We start from the raw sequence: 24,494 nt of genomic DNA, 5'->3' as shown, positions 1-24,494 counted from the left end.
TTTTCAAATCAAAGCAAATGACACAATTCATCTCCTAATTGTTCTCTGCCACTAAGTTATGTTCTCTTCAAGATGTTCAATCCTGTCCCCTAGTCCTTCTAGCTCTATTTAGTTGACAGGCACAAATGGTACAGTGTTTGTCAGAAGTGGGACAGGACTGTTAGCTTTTATTTCAAAGAAAAAACAATAAAATGTTTTCTGATACTAAATTAATGTGCCCTTCTGATTCTAGTTTTGTGGGGAGTTTTATCAAGAGAAGTACTGTCTGTTTTGGAATTGCCCATGATCTCTTATCAAGATTTAATTCAATAAAATGTAATATAAAATGGAGGATTCCCCAGTATATAAATTTATTTCCAGTATGCAAATTTATAGGAGCTGCACTTCAGCATTCTATAGTAAAACAAAATGCCACCAGGATATGTTCTACATACACTACTGCTTTAAATCCTGTGAGCTGCATTCTTTTCTCCAGCTGTTTATTTCCCTTTTACTGGAGAAAAGTCATGTTTGCTTCTGGATAGTGTCATCCTTTAATGAACTAATATATGATTAGTATTTGACAGTGGAAATGACAAAGTTAATACACAGTCTAGCCTAAAGGCTTTGCAAATGCATAGGATTAAAAACAGCAATATAAAGTGTGGGTGTACTTTGAAAAGTGAGATCAGACTTCAGTGTTTATTTTCCATGTTGACAGCATTTAATTTTTTTTTTTTAATAGATTAAAAGTAAGTGCCACAGTTTAAAATCCAACTGGATTTTCCCCCAATCCCCAGCATGTATTCCATTTTGATTCTGAAAGCCAGATTAACATTTTAGGTACCTTTTTGTTTGCATCAGTTGCAAGTAAGGAAGGCAACTGAGGATTAGGGTCAACAAACCAATGCCAAGGAAATTCTATCTTTAGGAAATAAGGAGTAAAATGTTAATGTTGTTTTTATCCCTGAAGTAAGCAGTTGAGAATGCTCAGGTTGAGCAGCTCAGATCTGAACCCTGTCATCTAAAATCACTTCCTGGAGTAGAACCACACTTTAGAGGTCATTGTGTCACATATCAAAGCTGACCTTTGTTATGCAAGATGCATGCAAAATCTGGGATCTAGATCAATCAGCACAGCCATCAGCTGAAAATTAAATGAAAGTCACAACAACAATTGCAAATTCCTCAGTTTCGTCCTATATTACAGGGTGTTGAATTTAATCCGTGAGACTATCTTGGAGAACTAGTAGTGGATATTCCTTATATGCAGCCCGTAATACAGCTACTAAACCAGTGCTTATTCAGGGTGCTGATTCAGTCCATTAAAAAAGTTAAAAGTACAAGATTAAAAGAAATTCCCAACCACAAAAAGGTGAACAAAACAAACAAATAAATAACATATTCACTGCACTGTTTCAGTGACTTGTAGATGGTTCCTGATGTTTTTATAGGAATACAAGGACAATTTAGGCAGTGCAATCACCCAAACTGTTTGACTTCAGCATTAAATACACAGAATTCAGACAACTCCATTTCATCTTTTATCTTAAGAAACAACCTGAAAAAAACAGCTTGCCCCTCCCCTCAAAAAGCAATATTCTGATTATTTTGCTACACATACATGAGGCTATCTTATGATGTTATCCTTTTCAATAGGGTTACATTTTGAGGCACTGTTACAGTTGCCCCCAAAATTTTTCCAGTGTGTTGGGCCAACAAGTGATGTGAACTAGGTCCTGTGTTCCCCACCCAAAATCCCAGCAACTGGAGCCCAAAGGCCAAACAAAACCAGTGTCAAGTCATGCTGTCTGCAAGCACTCTCACCTCAAACAGATTGATAATCTCTAGCAACTACTGATCTTGGCTACCCTTACTTCAGCTTGGCACAAGATGGAGTAAGGCAGACCAGAATCTGTCATCTGTGTTGGATCACTTGATTAAAAATCAAGGACTACATGAACCAAAGAGGCTGAAATTTAGGTCACCTGCTACTCACTGACTCATTAAAACATCAGAAGTCTGTCCCCTTTGTCACAGGCCATCGTTAAACTTCTGAAATAAGTCTTGCAAAAAAGGACAGTTCAATCTAATATTTTTATTTGCAATTATGTTCTGTATTCTCCTGCTCCCTCCCACAGTAAAATACAAATACAAAATGTTCACACTTATTTCAATGGCAAATATTGTTTTTCTACTTTCCCACATTCTTTATGGTGTATAAGGTGGTGGCTTTTCAAAAGATGGGAAATAGGGTGGTGAGTAACGAGGCGGTGCATTAGAGACCCACATATAGCTGGGAGATGGTGACAGGGACTGGGGGTCATCGGAGAGGCCAGAAGGAGTGGAGGCTGGAAACATGCTGGAATGCTGCAGGGAGACAGCAAAGGCTGTAATGTAACCATTTCCTAATGGAAATTACTTTATCAAAGTGATATTTAATTACCAAACAGTTCAAAATTAACATTTCAAGGTTCACCTCAGTGTATCATGTGCATACAAATAACACTTCAGATAACTTGTTGCATTCAAGGTAAGCACAGCCTGTAAGTTTTGAAAAATGAGGCTCCTTAGATCCACAACTGAAGACATTTTAAAAAAATTCTTATCACTTCTGTGTGCCTGCTGCATTTCACAAAGACTAGACAACTAAAAACTGATAAGTTCCTGTCAAATCTTGGGTGTCACACACCAGCCAGTAGCAACAATGATCGAGCTGCTCCAAAAACCAGAGAAATGGGTCTGCCATTTTAGAGTTATGTATGAAAGCCAGCTTTTTGCAAGGGCCCAGGATCCCTCAGGAATTCTGGTGTGTTTTCTCCTGTGAAAAATCTGTGGAATGAGTGGGAAGCATTCTTGCATCAGAGGGAGTGCATCCTTTGGAAGGGATTTGATAGGCAAGGCTGGGTTTGCTCCATGTGCTGTAGGATGGCAGGGGAGAGGAGTCAGGGTGGTACAGTCAGTGCTTGGAGTAGAGTAGGGCTCAAGGCAAAAGTCTTCATAGCCAGAGGCTCAGCTAGTGCTCCTATGCAGGCTCCAAGTTCCCCGGAAGATATGCAAGGCTCAGACTTGGAATTTCATTTTAAAGAGGGACTTGGCTATATTAAATTTAGATTACTTGAATTTATGCCCAGATTTGTGCTGCCTCTTAAGCAAACACCTTTGTTCACAGCAGTGAGACCCAGACACTTTGATCTGTCAGGCTGAGCTGTGTTGGCAGAGCCCAGCAGTACTTCCAGTTACAAAGCAGGGAAATCACCCATGCTCAGCTCTCTGCAGGTACTGGGGCTGCTGCACTGGTAAACACTGGGTCAGATAGTGCTCAGAACTGCTGAGAAACTGAGGAAAGGACTTTGTAGCAGAACTTGGTTTGGCATGCACTGAGGTTGGCATTTTTGTAACTGCAGGAAGTTTACAGCACCAGTGACTGTCTCAGGTTTCATTAATCTCAAAAATGAGTCACAAATACATCCTAGAAGTTCTGACATAAGTGTTCAATTATATTTAGGAGCCCTGACAACAGCACTGTCCAGTGGCACTAGCAGCAGACCTAGGAAGGTTTAGATTCATGTTACTCTAATGCATGGCTCAGATGAGGGATGTGTTGACTATTACAGAGCACACCTTTGTTGATGACCAAGATCTTAAACTCTTGTTAATATAAAAAAGTCTCTAGTCCTGGTGGTTGTGGGGTGTGTTAATTAACATCATCCCTGTAGTAACATCCACCTGACAGAAGAGCTGAGGAGGAAATGTCCTCATCTGCTTCAACAAGTGAAAGCTGATGTTGACAGCAAGGTTCACATGAAATCGCCATTTCCAACAGCACAGCTCCATAGCTCAAAGAGGAAGGGATTCATTACAGCAGAGGTGATGTTTGCAGAGTCCCCTCTTAGGCCAGCTAAAGCATGTGGAAAATAACCACAAAAAATAGCTTTTCAGGCATCATGTGTCTTCAGGAGCTTAAATAGCTTGTTTCCAAAAGCTCATCTATTTCTCTCAGACACAGTTGTCTGCCTAATAAAATTTAGCACCTGAACACCTGGCTTTGGCTCTCTCCTCAGAACACTGCAGTGCCAGAGGCAGTGCCTATTTTTAATGTGATCTCTACTAGTAAGTGATGGGGAGGCAGGCAGCAGGTCCTCCCTCTTGCCTTCACTTCAAGGACAGCTTTCAGAAAACACTGCCTTAGTAAGAGAGAGCACTGCCAAGGACCAATGCCTAGTAGGAAAATTTTGGTATTTTTGCAGGAACAAAAAATTAAAGTGCGAATGAACAGGAAGACAAGCCCAGGAGTCCTGCACACTGGCTGGATTAACCTTCCTGCTAAACAAGGAAACATCCTGTAATGTTGCCCACCTGAAAGTCATAAGCGGAGTAGGGAGGCAGGTGAGGAGTGCTGTGGTAGTAGGAGTTGTAAGATGTAACTTGTGGCCTGGAGTAGTAGGTCACTGAAGGGTGTGCATTTTCAACAGTGCAGTTCAGTGTAGGGAGGGAAGGAGTCTATCAAACAAAAAGAAGAGAGTATGAGGCTGCAAACCCAGTCAGAGAAATCTGACAGCTGAATGAAAGCAGAAATTATTTAAACGAGCACTGTGTGCCTTTAGACCTCAACTTTGTTGAATTAGCAACTGGCAATCCAGTTCCCTCTCAGGCAGCAGCTAAGTTCCAAGGTAATTTCATTCCACAGCCATTTATTGTTTCAGATTCCACAGAACAAGCTGGCAGTAGCCCAGTGCACACCAGTACTCACACAAAACAGATTTACATCTTCACAAGTAGGAGAAATGATTCATTACTTCCAAATTACTCTGTTATTGGTGCATTTTCCAAACTGCTGTTCATTTCTATACATCTTTGTTTACAGAGGTTTACAGGCTCTCTGGTGTGGATCAATCTCAAAGGGCTATGATGCACAGCTGGGAATGTGTCTCCTGTTTCATTTGGGAAGATATTGGTGAGTCTGAAAAGAGTTCAGAGTTATGAAATAAGGTACCCTTAGTGCAGGGCCCAAGATTTCTTTGTAAGAAAAACATATAGTCAGGACAAAAATCTCTTTTCTGTGTGACGTTTTGTATTATTCCAAATGAGTCACAAGTGACTGAAAAAGCCCCAAATGTATCTGTTGAACATTCAGTTCTACCCATTCATTTGTGCTGTTTAGAACAAAACTGTTTAGAAGGTAACAGGCAGCCTGGTTAAGTGAGGGTATTTCAAAGCTCACATTGTTAGAACAGTATTTTTTCATTATCTGAAGTTTGGTTTTGATCCCCAGTTCACCCTCTCAGGTTCTGCACCATGAAGAAATTAGATAGTTTCAGCTTAACACAGCTGCTTAAACAGTCTGTAAAGCTCAGACTGCTACTATAAAATCAATAATTAATGAGCAACCACTGCACTTTTCCTTGTAGAATGTAAACACTATGAAAAAGAAGATCAATTTTTCAGAAAGAGTTTATTTTTAATCATCCTGGTATTGCAAATGCCTCTCTGATGGTTCCTTTTGAAAATAGTCTCCCATTCTGTTAATATTTTCTAATTGTGCTCAGGTGGTGACAACAAGATCAGAAAAGTGAATCACTTCCACTTTTTCATTATAGTTATTTCATCCCTTCTTTCCACCTTGATTGAAGTAATGCATAGATCATTTGCATTGAAATCCAATAGTTTCCATGATTATTTTAAAAGGAAATTTGCCTGATTTGTTTTCTTTATTGCACAGATAAATTGATATCCTCTTACCATGTCTTTAAAGCCTCCAAGTATTGCTGCTGTAATGATCCCTAGGAATAACCCGACTATGTTCAGAATTGTTGCTGACCAGAGCAAGTGGTAAAGGTGGATGATGTCCTGGCAGCTGCTGACATCAATGTATTCATAGTACCTTCCAGAAATCTCTACTCTGCTAGATTAGGAAAAAAACAACAGTAATGATAAAAAAATGCACCACATATAAAACCTAAGCAGTACTGGGACAGTAAAATGCATTCTGCAGCTCAGTGATAACCTGGACCTTACTACCAAGGGAGTGGTAGTCCTAGATTCCATGCTTGTGGCATCCACGATCTCCCTGCACGAAGTGCTTGCTCTGTTCTGAAACAAATGACTCTGTGTCTGAACCTGCCAGTTATTTCTTTCATCTGAAATCTCCACAGAGGTCCTGGAGGCTTACCAAGGGCAAACTGGTCTTGGAATTACCCTGGGAAATCAGTCTGTGCTCCGAGGAGCAGCAGCTGCCTCCCAGGCAGTGCTGGCTGCTCCCACACAGACACAGACCAGCTGGGTGGGATGGGCATGGGCCAGCACAGCTCCTGCCTGGCTCTGCAGGGCTCAGCCACAAAACAGGTCCAGCTCCGTGCCCTGCTCTAGCTGCCAGCCCCTCACAGTGACCCCTAACAATAAAACCTGTATGTGCTGTTTGCAAGTGCTCGTTCCTATGGAGATGTTAAAGCACAGATCTCTCAGTGAGAACATCCCGCGTAGTTCAGCATGTCTTTATCAGTGGAAAGGGACTTGCCCCCTGCTGCCAAAGCCAGGGTTCCCAGCATCAGGAAGAATGCAAGATTGCTGTCACATTTTCCATTATTTCCATCCTTTACATGTGCACTAACCAGTCTTGAGTGTCTGTGCCTCTCTTATTGAGACACCATCCAGCTCCTCCTCAGTGCAGGATGTTTGTGTGGTACTAAGCAAGATTAAAAATAGCAACAACTGATATATTTTATCAGAGAGGAGAAATGGGTCAGGGGCAGGTCCCAGAACCAAGACTGGGGAAGAAAAAACACCAACAAACCCAAAAAGAAATACAAAAAAGTTTCAAGCTTTTCTATTCAAATCAGTTCTCTGTGTATCGCTCTCTTCAGCTAGTAAAAAGGGATTGTGTTCTGTAAACTGCTCAAGGAAAGCATGAACTTCACCCCTCTTTCCTGCACACAAAGTCCTACAGAGACCAGGGATCACACTTCCCAGCACAGGGAACTACCCATCCTCTCCCAACAACAGTTTTTGATCTTCCTCCACCACAGTCAATGATTTAAATGGAGGCCAGCCCAATTAAGTACTGTGAGAAATGCTAGCCTGAAACAGCCCTAGGCAAGAGCCAGTAGTAAAAAAATCAATTTATTAATTACTCGCTGACACACATTGGACACTCCACAAGGTAAGCAGCGCATGCTTTAAATTTATCTGGCTTAGGCACAGTGACCAGATTTCAGTGGTGTGATCACTCTGCAGTGGTTCTCAATTGGTAACCACCTTCTGACTCATTGCAGTGCTGGTTCACCTTCCAACCCCATGTGACCATGAAAGACATTCACTGGGCAGAGAGGACAGTTTTAGGAATGCACAGATGGCACCAGCCTGTTAACTCTCCTCCCTGTTAGCAGAGTGGGGAATGGAATGAGAAAGGTGAAGAACAGTGTCCCCAGTTTTTTTGCATCTTCAGTATTCTCAAAGAAAAAAACCCAGTGCCAACAGAGAAGGAAGGTATTAAGCAAGCAACACTCAATAGGTGGAAAACTGAGGAGGACGCCAAGCACGAAAGTAATGGAAACTCCTGTGCTCTTCATTTTTCCAGCTGGGCTGCCCCAGAGCATGCTAACCCATGGCTGGGATGGCCTTGGTGTATTCACACCCGCCTTTACTTGGTTAGCTTTTGTCTGGGACTCTCATTGCTAACAAACAGAGCTTAGGGTCCCTTCCCACAACAACTGTCATTAACTGATACTATCCTGCAAATGAGCTGCAAGGAGCATGACCGCTGCTCGCCTTTCCTATGGCCAGGAGTGGCATTTTTGGCTTACTTCCCACAGTTGTACAGGTCACAGCAGAAGCAGGTTGGTTTTTATTTCGGTGTGCAGGGGGCACGGCGCTGTGGGTGACAGATCGCCTGTATGAATACAGAAAAAAAATACATAAAGCACAGAATGACACAATCCCCCAAAACAGTTTCTCTGCTGTTAGGCCTGCTCTACATGTAGATTTCTCAGTGATCTCCACATTAGCCCCAGGCAGATTTTTCTTTCCTTATCCTGCTCCCACAAAGTCCTCCGTTACTGGAACAGAGATGCACTAGACTAGAACAGAGCAGCGTTTCCTTTTGCTGTGGGGAACTCACAGACAAGCAGGTGCCTGCAGAGGAAGGAGGTTTTACAACTCTTGCAAGCAACCAGGGCGTTGCTGAACTAATGCACCTCACCCCACGGCAAGGCAGAGCAGAGTTGTCAATAGCATGTCTCACATTGAGAGCAAGGTTCCCATAGTGCTGCAGAACTGACCAAAGCGGGTAATTGTCTGTGCCTGTGGTGGTAACACCCGAGTTCACACGGACAGTTTGGCCTAGCATGTAACTGCACGCTCAAGCAGGCCTTCTAATTTGGTATATAGTGGTTATTCAAAACTACCTGATAACTCGAGGAAAACTCTGAGAGACAATCAGTGCTCACCAAAGGCAGACAAAGACATCCATACACACTATCAGTATGTGGCAGGATCATCCATCCCCAACAGACTTCTCTTGGAGAAGACAATAGGAGAGGTACAGAGGCTGGTATGTTGCTCATATAAACAAATTACTGCTGTCCAAAATCTTAACCCACCACTCTGCTCCTACAATGAATGCACAGCTGAAGATCTAGAGAAACTGGTGAATTTTCCTATCCTACATCCCCTTCTCTGCATCTGCTCCTTTACTATTGAGGCAGTACATGGAGGAACCCACCTCCCGAATGTTCCCAGCATCCTGCTCCCACCTCAGGCCTAGCCTCCCACCCCTCTTCATTTTGCAGACCTCCAGGACACTGGAGCAGCTGCTGGCAGCAGGTTCCTCCACTTGCACCAAGCTGGTCCCTTCACAGGACACAGCAGAACCTGCTCTCACCTCTGGTGGGGTCATACTTGGAGTAGTACTGACATCGCCCTGCGTACAGTGGCCTCAGATCCTGCCAGAGAAAAGCATCAGGCTTAGCCCTGCGGCGAAATCAAAATCTCAATCACCCAAAGGGTCTGGGGAAAGGGACCAGGCTTTAGAGAGACCCTGATTTCACACAGCACCTTAATACAGCAACAGCTCTGCAGCCCCCTGAGCCAGGGTGATGTTTAACCCTGGTCCTTGGAGGCATGAAATTGTTCCAATCAGCATGGGAGGTGCAGTCTCTTAAGCTGGGCTCTTTGGGTGATAGTGGCCATCCTGAACTGTAAGATTTATTCCTCATCCTGCAAGACATAGCCCAGGTCTGCCTGACCTATTTCTGAGGGTTCTTGCAGAATCATAGCAATTTTTCTTTAATTGTTGGCAAATTTGTCCTTCCTGTGTTCTTCAGTGTCTTGTGAGAAAGCTCTGGATGATCATCAACATTCAGCCTGCAAATATGCATTAATGCCTCCCTTTGGGGCAGCTTGATCTCCAAGGAAAAACCTCAGGGAAAGCAATGCCAGACGTGTATCCACATCAACGAGCCCTTCCCAGGAGAAGCCAGACTTGCTCTCCAGGTGTCTGAGCCAAAGCTCTGGGTGGCAGGCAGTGGCAGCAGCTGGCAACAGGAAGAATGCTTGTGCTGGCGTGGCAGGAGCATGTCTCCAGCAAGGTGGTGACATTTTTGGACTGTCAGGTGGTAAAGTGAGGCCAAAAGCCCATGTTCATCAAGAGGCAGAAACCAAAGCCTTTGTCATCAAAACTACTCAGCTCTGGTTTCCTCAGACACGCAGCCATCCCGAGAGCCAGCTGGGAGGAGTTGCCAGCTCATGCCACAACCCAACCCGTGAGGTCACATCTTTGCAAAGGAGGTAAGAGATGGCTCAGACTTGCTGGTTTCATCCAGACAGACAGACACCCATCACACAACTGAGCATAGCTGCCCTTTGCTCTGTCAGCAAATCCTGCCATCCAGCCACCTTTCCACCACTGGAATACTCAGGGGCAGGAAAGAAGAACCAGCTCCACAAGGAGCATAACTAGCCAGCTGACACGGAGTTTCCATTTCATGGGTAATTCTGATCTGCAATTCCTTTCTGTTCTGATACAAATAAACTCCAAATCTGTCTTTTTAATCCCCTTTGCCAAAAATTTCAAAAAAAGTCACCAAACTGCAGAGTTACAGGACAAAAAACTGTTTGCAGTTATAAATTTCAATCAAAAAGCTGAAATAGAATTGTGTCTTTTTATTTCTATACTAATAACTAAAGCTTCTGCACATCCCACTGTACTTGTGATTGGTTGTGACAGCATAGCTCATAATTTTAAGTCACCAAAATGAAACTGAGAACCTACTGCAAATGTTTCCTGTTTATACTGTAATGCTTCAGTGAGCTTTGTATCAAATTGCTTCATTCTACTACAGCATCCAGTGATTCACTCTGCATTAAGAACTAGCTCTGCCTTGCCTACATTTAAAACAAAATAGATGTTACTGCTCATATTTTTTCCCTTGGTGATAGTTGTAATTCCCATTACATCTTAAGTGTTCTGATACTCAGTAAACACATAAAGCCAAAAAAATCCAAAGCAAAGATTTAAGATCTTAGTGCTTTCCACTAATTTTAAAATATTTTTTTTTAAAAAATGATAACATTTTTCTAAAGCTTGTGATTTAAAGCAGCATTCATTCAGCACACGATATAATTTACAGGGTTTGATGTGGCCTGATACAGGATTACAGACACCATCATTTGTTCTCTTAGAGTAAAAGCATTGCAGGACCTGTTTTCCTGGAAGCACTTACTATGTGTCTGGCAGCAAAGACACCGTCTACTATGGCACAGCAGAATGCAGCAATGACACCAAAGCTGATGAAGACATCGATGCAACCAGCTGAGAAAGGAAAACAAAGCAAAGTATCATCTGCCTCTCCACAACCAAGTGATTAGTGCCCTCTCCACAAGAATATGTAAACCACAGTCGATAAACCCTCAAGCAATCAATGACCCAAATGTTTGCCCGGGCTGCACAGACTGGTCTGACTGAAGGCAGTGGGATGTGTGTCTGCTCTGGCAGAGTGGCAGAGTAGGAGCACTGTGCCAGACTGGTTCTTTGGGGACTTGATAGAGTAATGCAGGTTTTTCCATTGTGGAGGTGGGCGGAGCCACATTCCATTACTCCAATAGGCTAAACTTGGGCTGAGAATAGACCTCCTCTTCTGGCTGCTGCTGTCCTTAACTCCTCTGGAGAGACAGGAGAGAATTTCTTCTCTCCTCACCCAGAGCGCTGTGGGGAACTGCTCCTGTGAACACTTACTGAGCTGTGAGGATGCAGGAGACTGCAGTGTGTGAACCTCTCTGCTGGGACTGTGCCTTCAGGGAACAACACTTGGATGCAGGCACAAGCACAAAGCCATGAGAGCAGAAGGCAGGTGACCAGCTGATGCCATCAGTGCTGTATACCCTCACAGCAGCCTGGCTGGGTTCCTCAGTGCCAGGCTGTGGCAAGCACAGTCCAGCTCCCACTGGAGAGCTGCAAGGAGAGACTTCCCTCCACCTGCAGCTTGAGAAGGGCAGTCAGACAGGCATGAACCTTTTCCACTGGCCCCATCCTCCCATTCTTAAAATTAGGGTGAAAGCATTCAGCAGGTAAACCAGAAAATCTCCAATCCAGGTATGAGAAACAGTGTCTATTCCCACTATGCCACTTCAAACACCCTCTTCCAAAGAGCCAGTGCTCAGCTGGGCTCTGAGGTGCTGTACACCAGTGCTGACACAGCCCCTCTCACACACCTGAACTCAGCTCAGCTGCTGCCAGTGGGCTCCTGACCAGCTCCTCACATAGAACTCCCAACACTGATCCAAATCCCCTCTGCCAAAGCACACTAGGGATATCAGCAGGGCTGAAGAGGGAGGGCAAGCACAGCATTCAGACAGACAGGTTTACAAAATGCAGCTTGGGGAACAGCTTTCAATATTACTTCATATATTGAAATATGTTATTTCAATATATTTACAATATTTCAGTGTAAAGAACAGGGAGCTCTCTGGTGATTTTCCAACTTTGGTGATCACAACCTTCAAGTGTCAGTTGCTGGCAGCTGTTAAAAACTGTTTCTCCACAAGTACAAAGGTGACTGGTCATGGGGGAGCTGTAAGCAATAATAAAATCTCTACAGCCCAGATACAAAGCTAACAGTCAGCCCAGCCAGAGCTGACAGATATCTCAGGTTTCCTGACTTGGGATGTTTGTTTTTAAAGATCCAGGTACTAAGTTTACTTGAAAACCTTGGCTCCTGTCACTGCACAAGGCTCCAGTTCTCTGAAAGACAAGCCAACCCCCTGGACAAATACATCCATAAGGATTCTATGTGTGTTTTAAAGTACCTCAGGATTTTTAGGTTAATCACACTGGTGTTATCCACATCTTCCTAAGTGAAAACAGATCTTGTTCCAGTAACCTCTGTGTACAGACCAGATCAGCTTGAACAATGACTGGAGATGCCAGAGGGCTCACCTGGGACAGTGGAAATGGCCCCTGTACAATTGCTTACTTAAAAATGAGAGAAAATAAAATGGTTTTCTAGATGAGGCAAGTATTCAAGGCATAGAGATTAGACCTGCAGCAGCAGAGAGAGCAAGCTGTGAAACGATCCCAGTGGCCATGTGAACATGTCATGATCACAACAAGCTGTTACTGGAATATTAGATACTGTGCCACACAGTACTTGCAGATGGCAGCAGGTGACAAGTTTTCCAGGACTAGATCCCTGTTTCTGTTGGCTGTAAACTCCTGCATTTCTTCCCCACTCAGCCCCACCCTTTGCATGTCTGGATCCCAACTCATAATATCCATTACAAAGTCACACTGCCTCACTACCAAACCAGTGAAACCACACAAGGGGGAAAGTCCAGTCTTGGTGGAAGACACGGGGTTTATGGCTTAGGTTATTTTGTAGCAAGTTTAGTTTTTCTCAGTACTGTCGTTTGTTTCATACACACATGAAAGAGGATATTTGCCCTAAATAGCATGAGCCTTAGAGATGGGAAGTGAGCCAAACACTAAAATATACAATTAGGGAATTTGTTGGTCATCTCTGCTCGCAGATAGGAGCTGCTAATATGGTTTAAAAAACCCACAAAGTTAATGATACTTTATAACAGCCCTACCAAGAGATAAGTATCTGATGCTCACTTTATTTATATACAGTTTTCCCTCTCAGATGTAGAAAGAAATGCCTGAAACCAAACACTGAGAATTTATGATAGAGAAAAAAATAACAGCAAATAAACATAAATTGAAAGGAATGAGAGGGAGGTGTCTTTACAACAAACTGTGGGCCTATGGTAGATAAGGCTAGATACAGAGAGGTGACAGAAGCAATGGGGGAACCATAAATTCCATAGGAATTCCACTAATTGACACAGACTGTTACTCACTCAAGACTGTACTACATCTCTGGATTTAGAGAAAAAGAACAGAGACACAAGAAAAAAGAAAACAGGGAGAGGTATACATTAGAAGGGGGTATTAGGTGTTTTCAGGAAGTCTATACCTCTCAAGTACCTCAGCCAATGGGGAAAGAGAGAGGGAAATGCAGCTGGGAAATTAGGATAAAAAAGAGGCTGCATCCCTTAAAAATTTTGAGAGACCCCAGGGGAAATGCCCCATGGCCTCTCCCTTTATTCAAATAAAGTTACAGGACTCCTCTGTCTTCTTTTTAGACATAAACCTCTAGTGTATGTTGATTAATTTTTTTTACAAAATTAATTTTAAAAATCCCAGTTTTCAACTTGTCAATAAGATTTTTGATTAGGGGTTGATAATACTGTTACTGTAGCAAGCAGAAGTCCCTAAGTCCCTATCTAGAGCTGTGTGATATTATGATTGACCTTCACTCATGTAACTCCAGATGAAGTCAGCCACGTCAAGTAGCATTCAGACAACAAAAGACAAACTGGGTTCGGATAGTGCAGGAGTGTCCTGGCTGAGGTTCCCTTTAGGTGATGGTACAGCCCCCATGGGCTGTGAAGGTGCTGGTTCTTACTTTTCCATGGCATAGATGACTGTCATAAAGGCATGTAAACTGCTGACTCCCCACTTGGAAGCTGCTGAGTGGGGCAGTGGGGTGTGTGCCAGAGCTGCCTGTGATGTGGGGCAGCACTGCTGGGCAGCTGGCCCTCTCCCTGTGGGCACAAAGCTCTCCCTTCCCTTCTAGAGGCATGGCATGGAAGTCAATACACTTGGGTGGGAAAAATCAGAGAGGTCTGTTCCTGTCAGCAGTCTGGGGGAAATGAGAAGTGCTCCTTCAGGTTAGCTCTCCTCATCAGCCACACTGGCTCGCTCCATTCCTCACACTCACCATTCACGGACAGAAACATGCACAAGAACACAGCTGCACAAGTTGCTTTTAGCTTTTTCTGCCTCCAGCTGCACAATAAGCCAGACCAAAGCTGCCTTTTAGCAAACTAAGACACAGGGGAAGTTCAAAGAAGTTGAAAAAAAAAATCCTCCACGGCCAGTGGTATCACGGAAAACATGCAGTGGACAAAGCTGCCACTGTAAAGTGCTCCGGGGTAGGAGGACATGTGACTAAAGCACAGGGACAATAAGTGACAGCTACAGCATGTCCTCTGCGATCAGAATGGAGACACGCTCACTTGCCAGCCCAGGCAGCAGTGATGCAATCCCTGCAAAGCTGGGTCTTGAATGTTTTTTAGGACACAAAATGATAGAGAGATTAAAAGAATAAGCACAGGCTACCAGGGCTCTTCAAAATAATCAACAAGTCGGAGCCACACTGTCACTTGTGGGCACTCCTGTGAAGAGTCCAGGACTGGCACAACATGGTCATTGCTCAACCAGACACTGACATGCTGCTAATACATGATGAGCAAGAGGCTGAAACCCTGCTAGGACAGAAAGAACAGGGATATGTTGCACTTGCAGAGCCAGGGTTGAAAACAACAAACAATATCCACTGGGAAATTCACCTCCCCTGCACCGTTTGACTGTGGGAAAGGCAAATGTCATCTCCTGCAGGGTCTGCCCTCACCCTCTCCTCCTGCTCTGCAGGGAGCATGCCATTTGCAAAGCAAAGGCAGCACAAAGGCAGACTCTGGATCTGGGCAGGCAGGAATTTCTCCCATCTGCCTTTGCAGAACCTGCCTTAGCTTTGGTTAGTAGCACACACTGCTAATCTGATCCCTGAGCCCCCTCCATCCCTGCCAAGGCAGGCAGCAGCCCAGCAGGACAGGCTGCAGGGACAGCATGACCTCCCTGGGCCCTCTGCAGCCTCACATGAGCAAGGCTGGAGGGATCTCACTGCCAGAGCTTGAGGCAACCACCGGGGAGAGGAATTGCAGTGAGATGAGCGGAGGCAGGAGGCAGGAGTGCCCACAGGGTGCTGCTCCTAGGCTGCCAGAAACCATCTCCAGTTCTCCAGAGGTATGCAACACTATCCTGGAAGAGTTAGGAAACCTAAAATACTACTCTTTACACACAATATTTGAATTACTGTCATTTTTTAGAGAAGTTTTTATAAACAACTTACCATTTGTCTTTTGTTTTCTATCAAGTTTGATCCAATTATTCCAAGGAACGACCCAAAACCAAGCTGAAAAACAATGTATTGTTAGCATTTAGATCAGGATGATACTCAACATATTTTACAAACAGATAGAACACAATTAAATCTAGAAGCAGCAAAAGAACATTCTGCTGATGTGTGAGCACTCTTCCTTCAGCAAGAAATCAGTGGAGTCTCTCGCTAGCAGGAACTATCAGGTGTATCCCACGTATGACACTAAGTGTGTGTAGAAACCAAAAGGATGAGTTCTAAATTCCATCCCCCTCAGTGATGCTGAGAAATGGCTGGTGGATGAGGATATGCATTACTGTCTTGGAACAACCCTACAACACTCAGTAGCCTCCAGATGCAAACCTAGCAGGACCAATGCACTAAAACCTCCAGGACCAGGTTTCTGTGACCTCACTGAGCATGTGAGCAACCACCTCAGTTTTCAGCTCAGAGAGTTCCTCAATGTGAAGCCTGAAATAAGGGAGATTTACACTTTGGAAGATGTAGCAGTTTTCTGTCTTCTCTTACTCCTCCCTCATTTTCAGGGGTGAGGATGCATCAACCAGGGTATTCTACTGGAAGAGCTCACACCAGCCCAACAGAATAAGCTACTGCAGCAAACACATCTTTTCTTGCTGCTATAACTGATGACACTTATTTCAGCTCAATGAAGTCAGCCAGGAGAGCAATTTCCCACCTCCTTTCTCCATAGCCTTAAGCTACACTAAGAAGCTTCTAGGACAGAGCACACCTCAGCCAGGACAGAAACAGAGACTTCAAGCAGGAACCATGGACTAAGAGGGGAGATGCAAAAATAGTATTGTATCACACTGAGAAAGGTCTTTCTTTGGTGTAGAGCATATCCAACCCCACTTCCATGGTTAGCAAAATGAGAAACACTGGCTAAATCCTACAGCTGGATCTGTCATATTAACGAGGTGCAAATCAAGACAACAGACGAGGGGCCAGTGAAGATCCATGTGAGAATGCCAATAATTGGCCAACTCCCCAGGAAGGAAAAACAAGGCATGAGACAAGTTGTAGTGATTGAAAAATGAGTCAACTAACCTGGAATCGATACTTTGAGATCCAGGAATAGAAAACAAAGGTTAATGAATCCAATACTAACAGGCAGAGGCATGTGCAAAGATTAGCAGACACAAATGTGATGTAAACTTGGGCTTCAATCTTCCCTTGCCCTGCTTTGGTGCAGTGCTGCAGGCAGGGAGGGCAGGTGGCTCAAACAGCAGGGATTAAAGTGGTGCAGTTGTTCAGGCTGCTGCTTCCCCACTGCCTGGCTTGCACTCCAAGCTCATGCAGACCACTGTCCCCACATCAGGCACAAACTGCCATGGTGGAAAGCACAGCAATGAAGCCAGGATCTGCTTACCACTGAGGTGGCAAACAGGCAGGGCAGAGACCTAGGGCACTGCTGAACTGCCCCACACTGACCTGCCAATGCTTCTGGGATTATTATTTAGCTTAGGCAAACAACACCCCACCTTCCTAAAGTAACAGGAGATTTATAGTTCAAGTCCAAGTAAAAAAATTTGAGAGATACAGGCATTAACAGTGATGTGGATCCAGGCGTAATTTTCAGTCTGCTGATATTTAGCAGAAGGAACTTCTGTGCAACACAAACCTAAGGCAAATGCTCAAGAAAAATGTTTTGTGTCCTTTGAGCTTTAAGAGAAACATCCACATGGTGTTTCACAGCAGCCTCAAACCAAAAGGTGAAATGCTTTTGATAATTTAAGATAATTCAAAAAGAAGAAATTAGCAGTTGAAGACCAATAAATTGGTGGAGTCTCATTAACAGGAATTCTCATTGCACTAATGGAAAAACTACTCATTCTTCTATGGATGGGACAAAGAGATCTTAGTAATGTTCCTCAGTTACATCGTTTATTTGCTGATGGATGTGATCCCTGGGATGCCTGTCTGAAAGGAGGACAGGACAATAAGTGAATGTGCTTTTCCAGAGTAAAGCCCCAAGCCAACATCCTTGGCAAGGAACCATTACAGAAGAGGTTTGCCAGTGAAAGCCTAAGAAAGGTCAGTCATTTACACAGACTGTGGCAGCTGTTATAACTTGGAGACAACACATGTATCTCACAGTCTCACTTCCATAGGGCTGCTTGTCTTCTGCACCTGAGCATTCCTCTTGTCTGCTGAACATCACTGTTGTACTCAGGGCTTCCCTGTCCCAGGTCTGTCATCCAGCCACAGGTGAGAACATTTCCCACAGAGACAGCTAAGGTATTCACTGATGTAGTTGTGAAGGTGTGGGTGGTCATGGAGGAGGGCAAAGGCACCCTGGCTACAGGATGTCACTGAACCCTCTGCTTCAGCTTCTCCAGTTGTATCAATGAGAAACTGAGCTGCTAGAGAGAAAAAACAACTTCAACCCTCAAAAAACCCAACCAAACAAAATTCTACTGATGTGTGGAAGGTCACCAGTGCCCGGTTCTCTCCTTCCTTGTAAGCAGAGGCCTGGGAAGATAATCCCCTGCACTGAAGCAAACATCTTTGCATGCTTCCTCCTTGCACAAGAGGTGCTTGCCCAAGAAACACAAGTTGAATGAGGAAAGAAGGGTGGTTTAGGCATGGCAGCAATGAGACATCTGATATCTGAGTTCAAGAAGAATTTGGACAATGCTCTCAAGCACATGGTGTGATTCCTGGGGTTCTCCTGGAGTTGGACTTGATGATTCTGATGGGTGTCTTCCAACTCAGAATACTCTATGACTTTATGATTCTATGTTCCATAAGACGATTCCAGCTGTGGAACTGGTCCACACACAGAGAAGTCACCCAGCATACAAAGAAACTTCTGGTTCTATCTGCTTGAGGACAACTCACCAAATACTCATTCACTGTAGCCAGCCCTTTTTCCCCAGTAAAGGGAGAAATCTCAGCTTGTTATGAAACATCAGCTATTTTAAGCACCTTGTGAAACATCCAGCAGCACACTGAAATGTTTTCCTGTGCAGTGAGACAGGTGAGGTCATCACACATTTCCACAGACCAGATTAATAAATGGGAATTTGGTGACAAAAACAAATTGCCAGGGTGCCTCTGAATAAAGTAACTCAATGCCTTTCTCAAGTCCAGGAATTGTAGACTAAGTCTTAAAAAAGTGTAAGTGATGCTGATGTTCCCAGACCATAAATAGCTAGGGAGATGTCAAGGGGACATGAACAGCAGACTCTGCCCATTTGCATCAGTCTGCAGGACCTGCTCTGAAGCACGAGGTTCAACTCAGGCTGGCACAGTGCTGAGTAAGTGTGAAGAGTCCGGAGCCAGTCTGTCACCTTTCTCAACACCTTCCTTCTCTTCCTTCTATACTTCTCTTTAAAAAAGATCAAGCCTAAATGCAAGAGATACTGGGACAAGCCAGAAAACCTAAACCAAAGAGGCCCAACATAATCTGCAACAATGTTCCACACTGTAATGGCTGTAAAGGGGCTTTCTTCAGTTGTAGAACTTGGGCACAGAAAAGTATAAAGCTCCCTGAGATTAGCAATGCATGGCAAATAAATCAAACAGCAATAAGACAAGAACAACCTGGTTATCTGGCATGGTTTCAAGCCTCCAAATTCAAGGCTCCAAATCAAAGGTGCAGCATCCTACAGCTGTTACACCAGGAGCCTCTAGCTGGGGCTACTGGCTGCATTTAATCTACTGAGACACCTAATTTGATTGCAGTTCAGTGCTTCTTTTTCAGTATGTCTTAGACATGCGCAGGAACAGAGGAGGACTTGCTTTCCAGCTTGTGTTAGACCTCTGCTCATGCCAGGAGGGTCGTGACATACCTGCCCTTCATACTTCTGTAAGAGTATACATCTAATGGCAGGAAGGCTGGACACCAGTGGTCTTCTCTAAATTAAGCCATTTGAAGCTACAATATTGTTCTTTCCCATTTTCAGATGCTGATAACAAAAAAGAAGAAATGGATGTGCTCGTGGCTTTGATGTACATGCTCCCCGGCAAGCTGCCACAGCTCCTCATCCAGGGACTCCAATTTGTTAAACACTTCTGCAAGTAAACTTTATGACCACAAGTTCATGTAACCAGTATTTCAAGACTTGGTCTCTCAACTGCTTTTGGCAGTAAGGTCCTTCTTTGCCTTACTTCTTCCTGGGCTTAGTGTGATCTATGTAAAAAAAATAATTCTAAAGTTGCTTTGACTGACATAAAAAATCTATTTATCTGTTTCACCACTAGCTCAAAAGCAAGTTATTACCTAAGCTCAGAGGAGGCTGCCACTTGGATGGGATTTTTGCATGGGAATGTGCAGCAGGTGCAAAATAATAATAAAACAAATCAAATGGCAATGAAGTAGCTGAGCAAAATATTGAGGACAAGATCACCCTTTATAACATTTTCAGCATTACAAGGGACTTTGTAGGCAATAAGTTTTCTAGACCTACCTAGGAGTTCTATACTTACAATAACCCCTGGGTAATAACCTCCAACAGTCACATTTTGGGTTCTTGTTGTAGCAGCTAGGCCCACCGTTAGAATTAATACTGACACAATGAGGAGAGTCACAGTTACGTAGAGGGAATTTCTTTTTCTTCTATTGAACAACCCTAAAAACACACACACACAACAGAATTTTCTGATTTCATCTGGGGAGAATCACAGCACCACAAATTTCTCCTCCCACCGCCAACCACACCACCATGAAGTTCCCTTTTTCTGACTTGAGAATATTTTTGGGTTTGGCTGTCACTTTTCACCTTCACTAACATTGCTCTGATGTAGATGGAGAGAACCTTAAGAACTGCATCTCTGCAAAGCTTTTTTAGATACATTGGAGTCTCCCAACTCCTCTGGCCTGGGGCAATTGAGCTAATGAGAAATGTTCACATTAGATATTATATACTTTCTGATCTGTCTACTTATGTCAAGCTAAATAATCCCACTGCATGCTGCCTGTTTTGAGAGGGGAAATTTGACTGTAATCATAAGGCATCCACAGTTTTCCATGCAAATGAGACATCACCAGTAACAGACACTTCTCCTCCACTTTCAGCAAAGAACCAGGTATTTTTAGATGCTTGAGTAATGAATTTGTGCATTAGTAAACTCATCTACAGCTGCCTGATGATGAGGTTTTTTTTTTGTTGTTTTTTTTTTGTTTGTTTGTTTTTTTTAATATTTATAGATCTCCCAAACAAGCATAAACATAAAAGAGCAATTCCACCAGCCAAGAGGGCAGCTGGCTGCAACACTATGCTCAGCAACATCTTTAGGGGCATTTGGTCTGCATGTGCTTTGCCATCTTTGTGTCACTTTGTGGAACAATCCTTTTGACCATATTTCATATATTATGTAGATACAACCCAGCACTGGCAAGAATGGCTGGTAGGATAACGGACTGTAAGGGCCCCTGCCTCACTCCCTGTGGGCTGCTGGGGCCACCCTGAATCCCATTCCCACATCTTGGGGCTCTCAAACAGGCCCTGGGAGCAGATAAGGGTATTACCACCTCAGAGGCTCCCAGCATTTCTCTGGGTGTTTCAGAGAAGGGCAGGAACGTGTCCAAAGGGCAAGGAGCAGCTTTCACAGTTGCTGAGTGTATTCCCTAAAGCAAACCACCTTGGGAATCCCCACTTGTTCAGGGGCTCCCTGGCAGCCTGTGCACAGCAAGATAAAACACCTGTAGAAAGACCCTGACGGAAGACTTGGTCAAGCCAAGTATAATCTCCTTGTCCAAATTCTCCAGAAAAAGGAGCATACCAGGCCCTGCTGGGCAGCTTTTTGTCTCAAAGATGTATATCCCAGGTGCTCACAGGCCCTTCTGTAGGGTCTGTGTATTTATGCCCAGCAGATAAAGAGATCCATTCACCCCAACAGCTACACTGATGCAACCATACCAACCTACACATGCTGCTACAAATGACATCCCTTCTTCCACATGGAAAGCTCTCTACAGGGAAAAGCACAGCAGCTCCCCACTGCTCTTCCACACCTGCTCCAGCCTGACCCAGGAGCTGCTGGCAGGAGGGCTCCCTCTCCATGCTCTGGGCTGACACAGCTGCCATGGGCATGGAGCTGGATCATTCCACCCACAGCAACCAGATGAGCTTGAAATCACAGACAAGGGCTAAACTTGGGGCTTAAAAGCCCAACAGAAGAAGAGCACAAAATCACAGAAGGGTAAGGTTGGAAAAGACCACTGGAGGTCATCTAGTCCAACATCCCTGCCCTACATGAAAGGCAAGAGAGATTTATAAAAAAAAACCACCATCCTTTCTGACTGACCTGTCTCTAGAAGGAAAGCTCTCTGCCTACAAACCTTCTGCTCATGTTCCAGAGCACAGGTCTGACTGCACCACTGGGACATCACTGGTCCTAAGAGCAAGGAGCCTGACAACTAGTTAGTCCTTAGCTGGAATAAATAGCTAGATAGTTGCTAATTTCAAACAAAAAATATTAAATAACTGCTAGAGAACCCAAAGATTCAGGCTGGATATTTTGTCAATGATCCTTAGTCTTTTAAGCCATGGCTGAAGATAGAGGTACGTGACTGTTTGCTGCAGGTCGCATTTGGGGTTATTCTCCTAAATCTGCCAAATAAGTTAATAATATAAAATCTAGTCTTTTAAATAATTCAAAAATCATTAAGAGATTAAGCCATTCTGTATGTGTTGCCTCACGAATACTGTCATTGTGCCACACTTCAGTTTCAATGTAACCATTTAAATGCAACTGTCCCATAAAAGTCTTAAAAAATCCATAGCAGTGGGACCAAAACTGGAGAAAGTTTGCTGTTTCTTACAGAGATTAGTTCTGAAAGGAGAGAAAGGATGAATCCATCTTGCTTCCATAGAATTACCAAACTTCTGATTACTGCTATAGTTTGGCTGGCAAATGAACAGAGGGTAAATAAGCCCAGCCATGTGTTCCTTACACAGCTCCCAGTGTGCATGGTCAGGCTGTAGGGATGCAGATGTTTGCAGGGCATGGCTGGGTGGGTGCTATGGGCATATGAGCACAGCACTTAAGACACCCAAACCAGTGCTCCTGCACTGCCAACACAACTGCTGCAAAAAGTTACCACAAAAACCACTCTAAAAAAAGCATCTTGAAACACCATTTATAGATGCTGTATTTGTTTCAGCACCATGTTTTTCACTCTTAATTCTGTGTTGTTTCCCAGCTTAGGACTGGCACACACCAACTTTCAATAAAGAGAAATATAAGGTTTCAACTGGAAATTTTCTCAAAGCTTTTCAGTATTCCTCATAAGATTAAAAAACATATTAAAAAACTTTTATTTCAAGTTCTGACAAAACCAGCCATAATCTTCTAACTTGATACTGAAGAGAGATGTGAAACTGAGGAGATAATGTGACTACTTCCACTTCAGCTCTGTACTGGGATATTAATTACACTTTTTCCTTCTCTGAAAATACCTTGCGATGCATGTAGAGAGAAAGTGGCTTTTGTACTTCTGTAAGGATGCCTGCAGCTGCTTCAGCATACATGGACTCATACCCAGTATCTCTAATAGCTGCTGAAGGGCTACTCTGACAAAATCCTCTCCCTCAACATTAATTTCTGCTAGAAGTATTCCCCATCAGATAATTCTCCTCTGTGCTCCTGAGCTTGGTATAGTTCTATGCACAAAAGCTGAGCTATGGCAGCTTTGCTATCTCTGCTTTTAAGAGACAGCAATAGCCTTTTCTCTGTGATTTATCCCAAACAGATACCCCAAAACTTGCAGTGCTTACCATAACATAAGTAGACAAGGTGATCCAAAACACTGTGCTTAACTCTGTTAGGGAGCTGTAAGGAAATTAATGCTATCCATTGCCTGGCTATTACTTTTGCTAAAATGGCACTCCAAATGGGCACTGGTTTTAGAATGATCATTTTTCTTTTAAGCATCAGAAACACCCTCTTGTTATATTTGCCCTATAAGCCACTCTAAAGACAAGGCTGTAGCAGGTTTTTCCAGATTACTTTAAAAGTTTGCAATAATGCATATCTTTGAACTGCCCTTGAGTCACTTTTTTCCCCCACGATTAATAGAAGAAAATGGACAAGATGGCACAAAAGCATGACCGACTTCTCCATCTTGTTCTTTGGGGGAAAAGCCAGAAGCGAGGAATAGGCAAAGAGCAGCTCAAGGAAGAAGCCAGCTCTACTTTTACCCCAGGAGAACCGGGTGCATATGGCACCGAGCCCCCCTCTTCCCAGTCCCTCTCCTTTCGTCCCATTTTTCTGCTAAAAACGCGTCACGGTGGGAGCCGTGACCCCACAGCTCCGACTGCGGGCCCGGCAGCGCTGGGGCGGGGGCCGCGGGGCTCATGCCCGGCTGGGGCTGTGGAAGGGTGGGGAAATCGCGATTACTACGAGGGGTCCCCGACCTCACCGGGGCTGCGGGAGGGCAGCGGCCGCGTTCTGCCCCGCTCCAGAGGATGCCGCCGCCGCCGCGGGCCCGCAGCCGCCCCCGTCCGGGATGACCCGCGGCGGGGGTCCCGCCGAGCGGCCCCGGGGGCTGCGGGGACACACGGCCCGACCCGCGCTCGGCCGGCCCTGGGGCGGGCGGGGGGAACGGCGGGGGCGGCCCAGCCGCCGCAGCCCCGGCGACCCAGCGCCCCGTACGGCCCCGCGGCCGGGCCCGCGGCCAACCCCGCTCCGCGTCCCCGGGGCCGGCGAGATCCCCCCCGGACCGGCACTCACCCACGGAGTCGGGCAGGTCCACGCCGGCCGGGCGCTGCTGAGTCAGGGACTGCCGCATGCTGCCGCCGCTCCCGCCGCAGCCCGCCGGGCCGCGGCGGCGGCACAACCCCGGCACTGGCCCCGCCGCACCTGCGCCTCGCTCCGCTCCGCCTGCGGCTGCCCCAGTTCCCCGCGATGGATCGGCGATGTGCGGCTCTGTCCACAGCGGCTGCTTGGCGCCGGGGCCACCTCGCTAGAACGAGTGCAGAGGCGTTTCCCCAAGGGAGCTTGGGGAGGGAGGGACGGAACTCCCGCCCCTTCTCCGGAGAGGACAGAGCTCCT

General features: G+C 44.9%; 1 protein-coding gene and 1 long non-coding RNA gene across 2 annotated transcripts in view; both read right to left on the bottom strand.

Annotated features, from left to right (window-relative positions):
* LOC136373320 (uncharacterized) overlaps nucleotides 1-24,494 on the bottom strand; it is a 447,213-nt gene that overhangs the window by 23,843 nt on the left and 398,876 nt on the right. The gene's annotated exons all lie outside the window — the stretch shown is intronic.
* LOC136373423 (transmembrane protein 255A-like) lies at nucleotides 1,565-24,231 on the bottom strand. Its single transcript, XM_066338324.1, is given in 8 exon segments — nucleotides 1,565-2,349; nucleotides 4,339-4,482; nucleotides 5,722-5,884; nucleotides 7,782-7,867; nucleotides 8,858-8,873; nucleotides 8,875-8,918; nucleotides 10,698-10,822; nucleotides 23,730-24,231. Coding segments are annotated over 8 exon segments (1,239 nt in total). The 3' UTR covers nucleotides 1,565-2,190.

The sequence above is a fragment of the Sylvia atricapilla genome, chromosome W (assembly GCF_009819655.1).
Source record: "Sylvia atricapilla isolate bSylAtr1 chromosome W, bSylAtr1.pri, whole genome shotgun sequence".
Taxonomy (NCBI): Eukaryota; Metazoa; Chordata; class Aves; order Passeriformes; family Sylviidae; genus Sylvia; species Sylvia atricapilla.
Note: the sequence above shows the minus strand (reverse complement) of the source record. Positions and strands in the feature narration are given on the sequence as shown.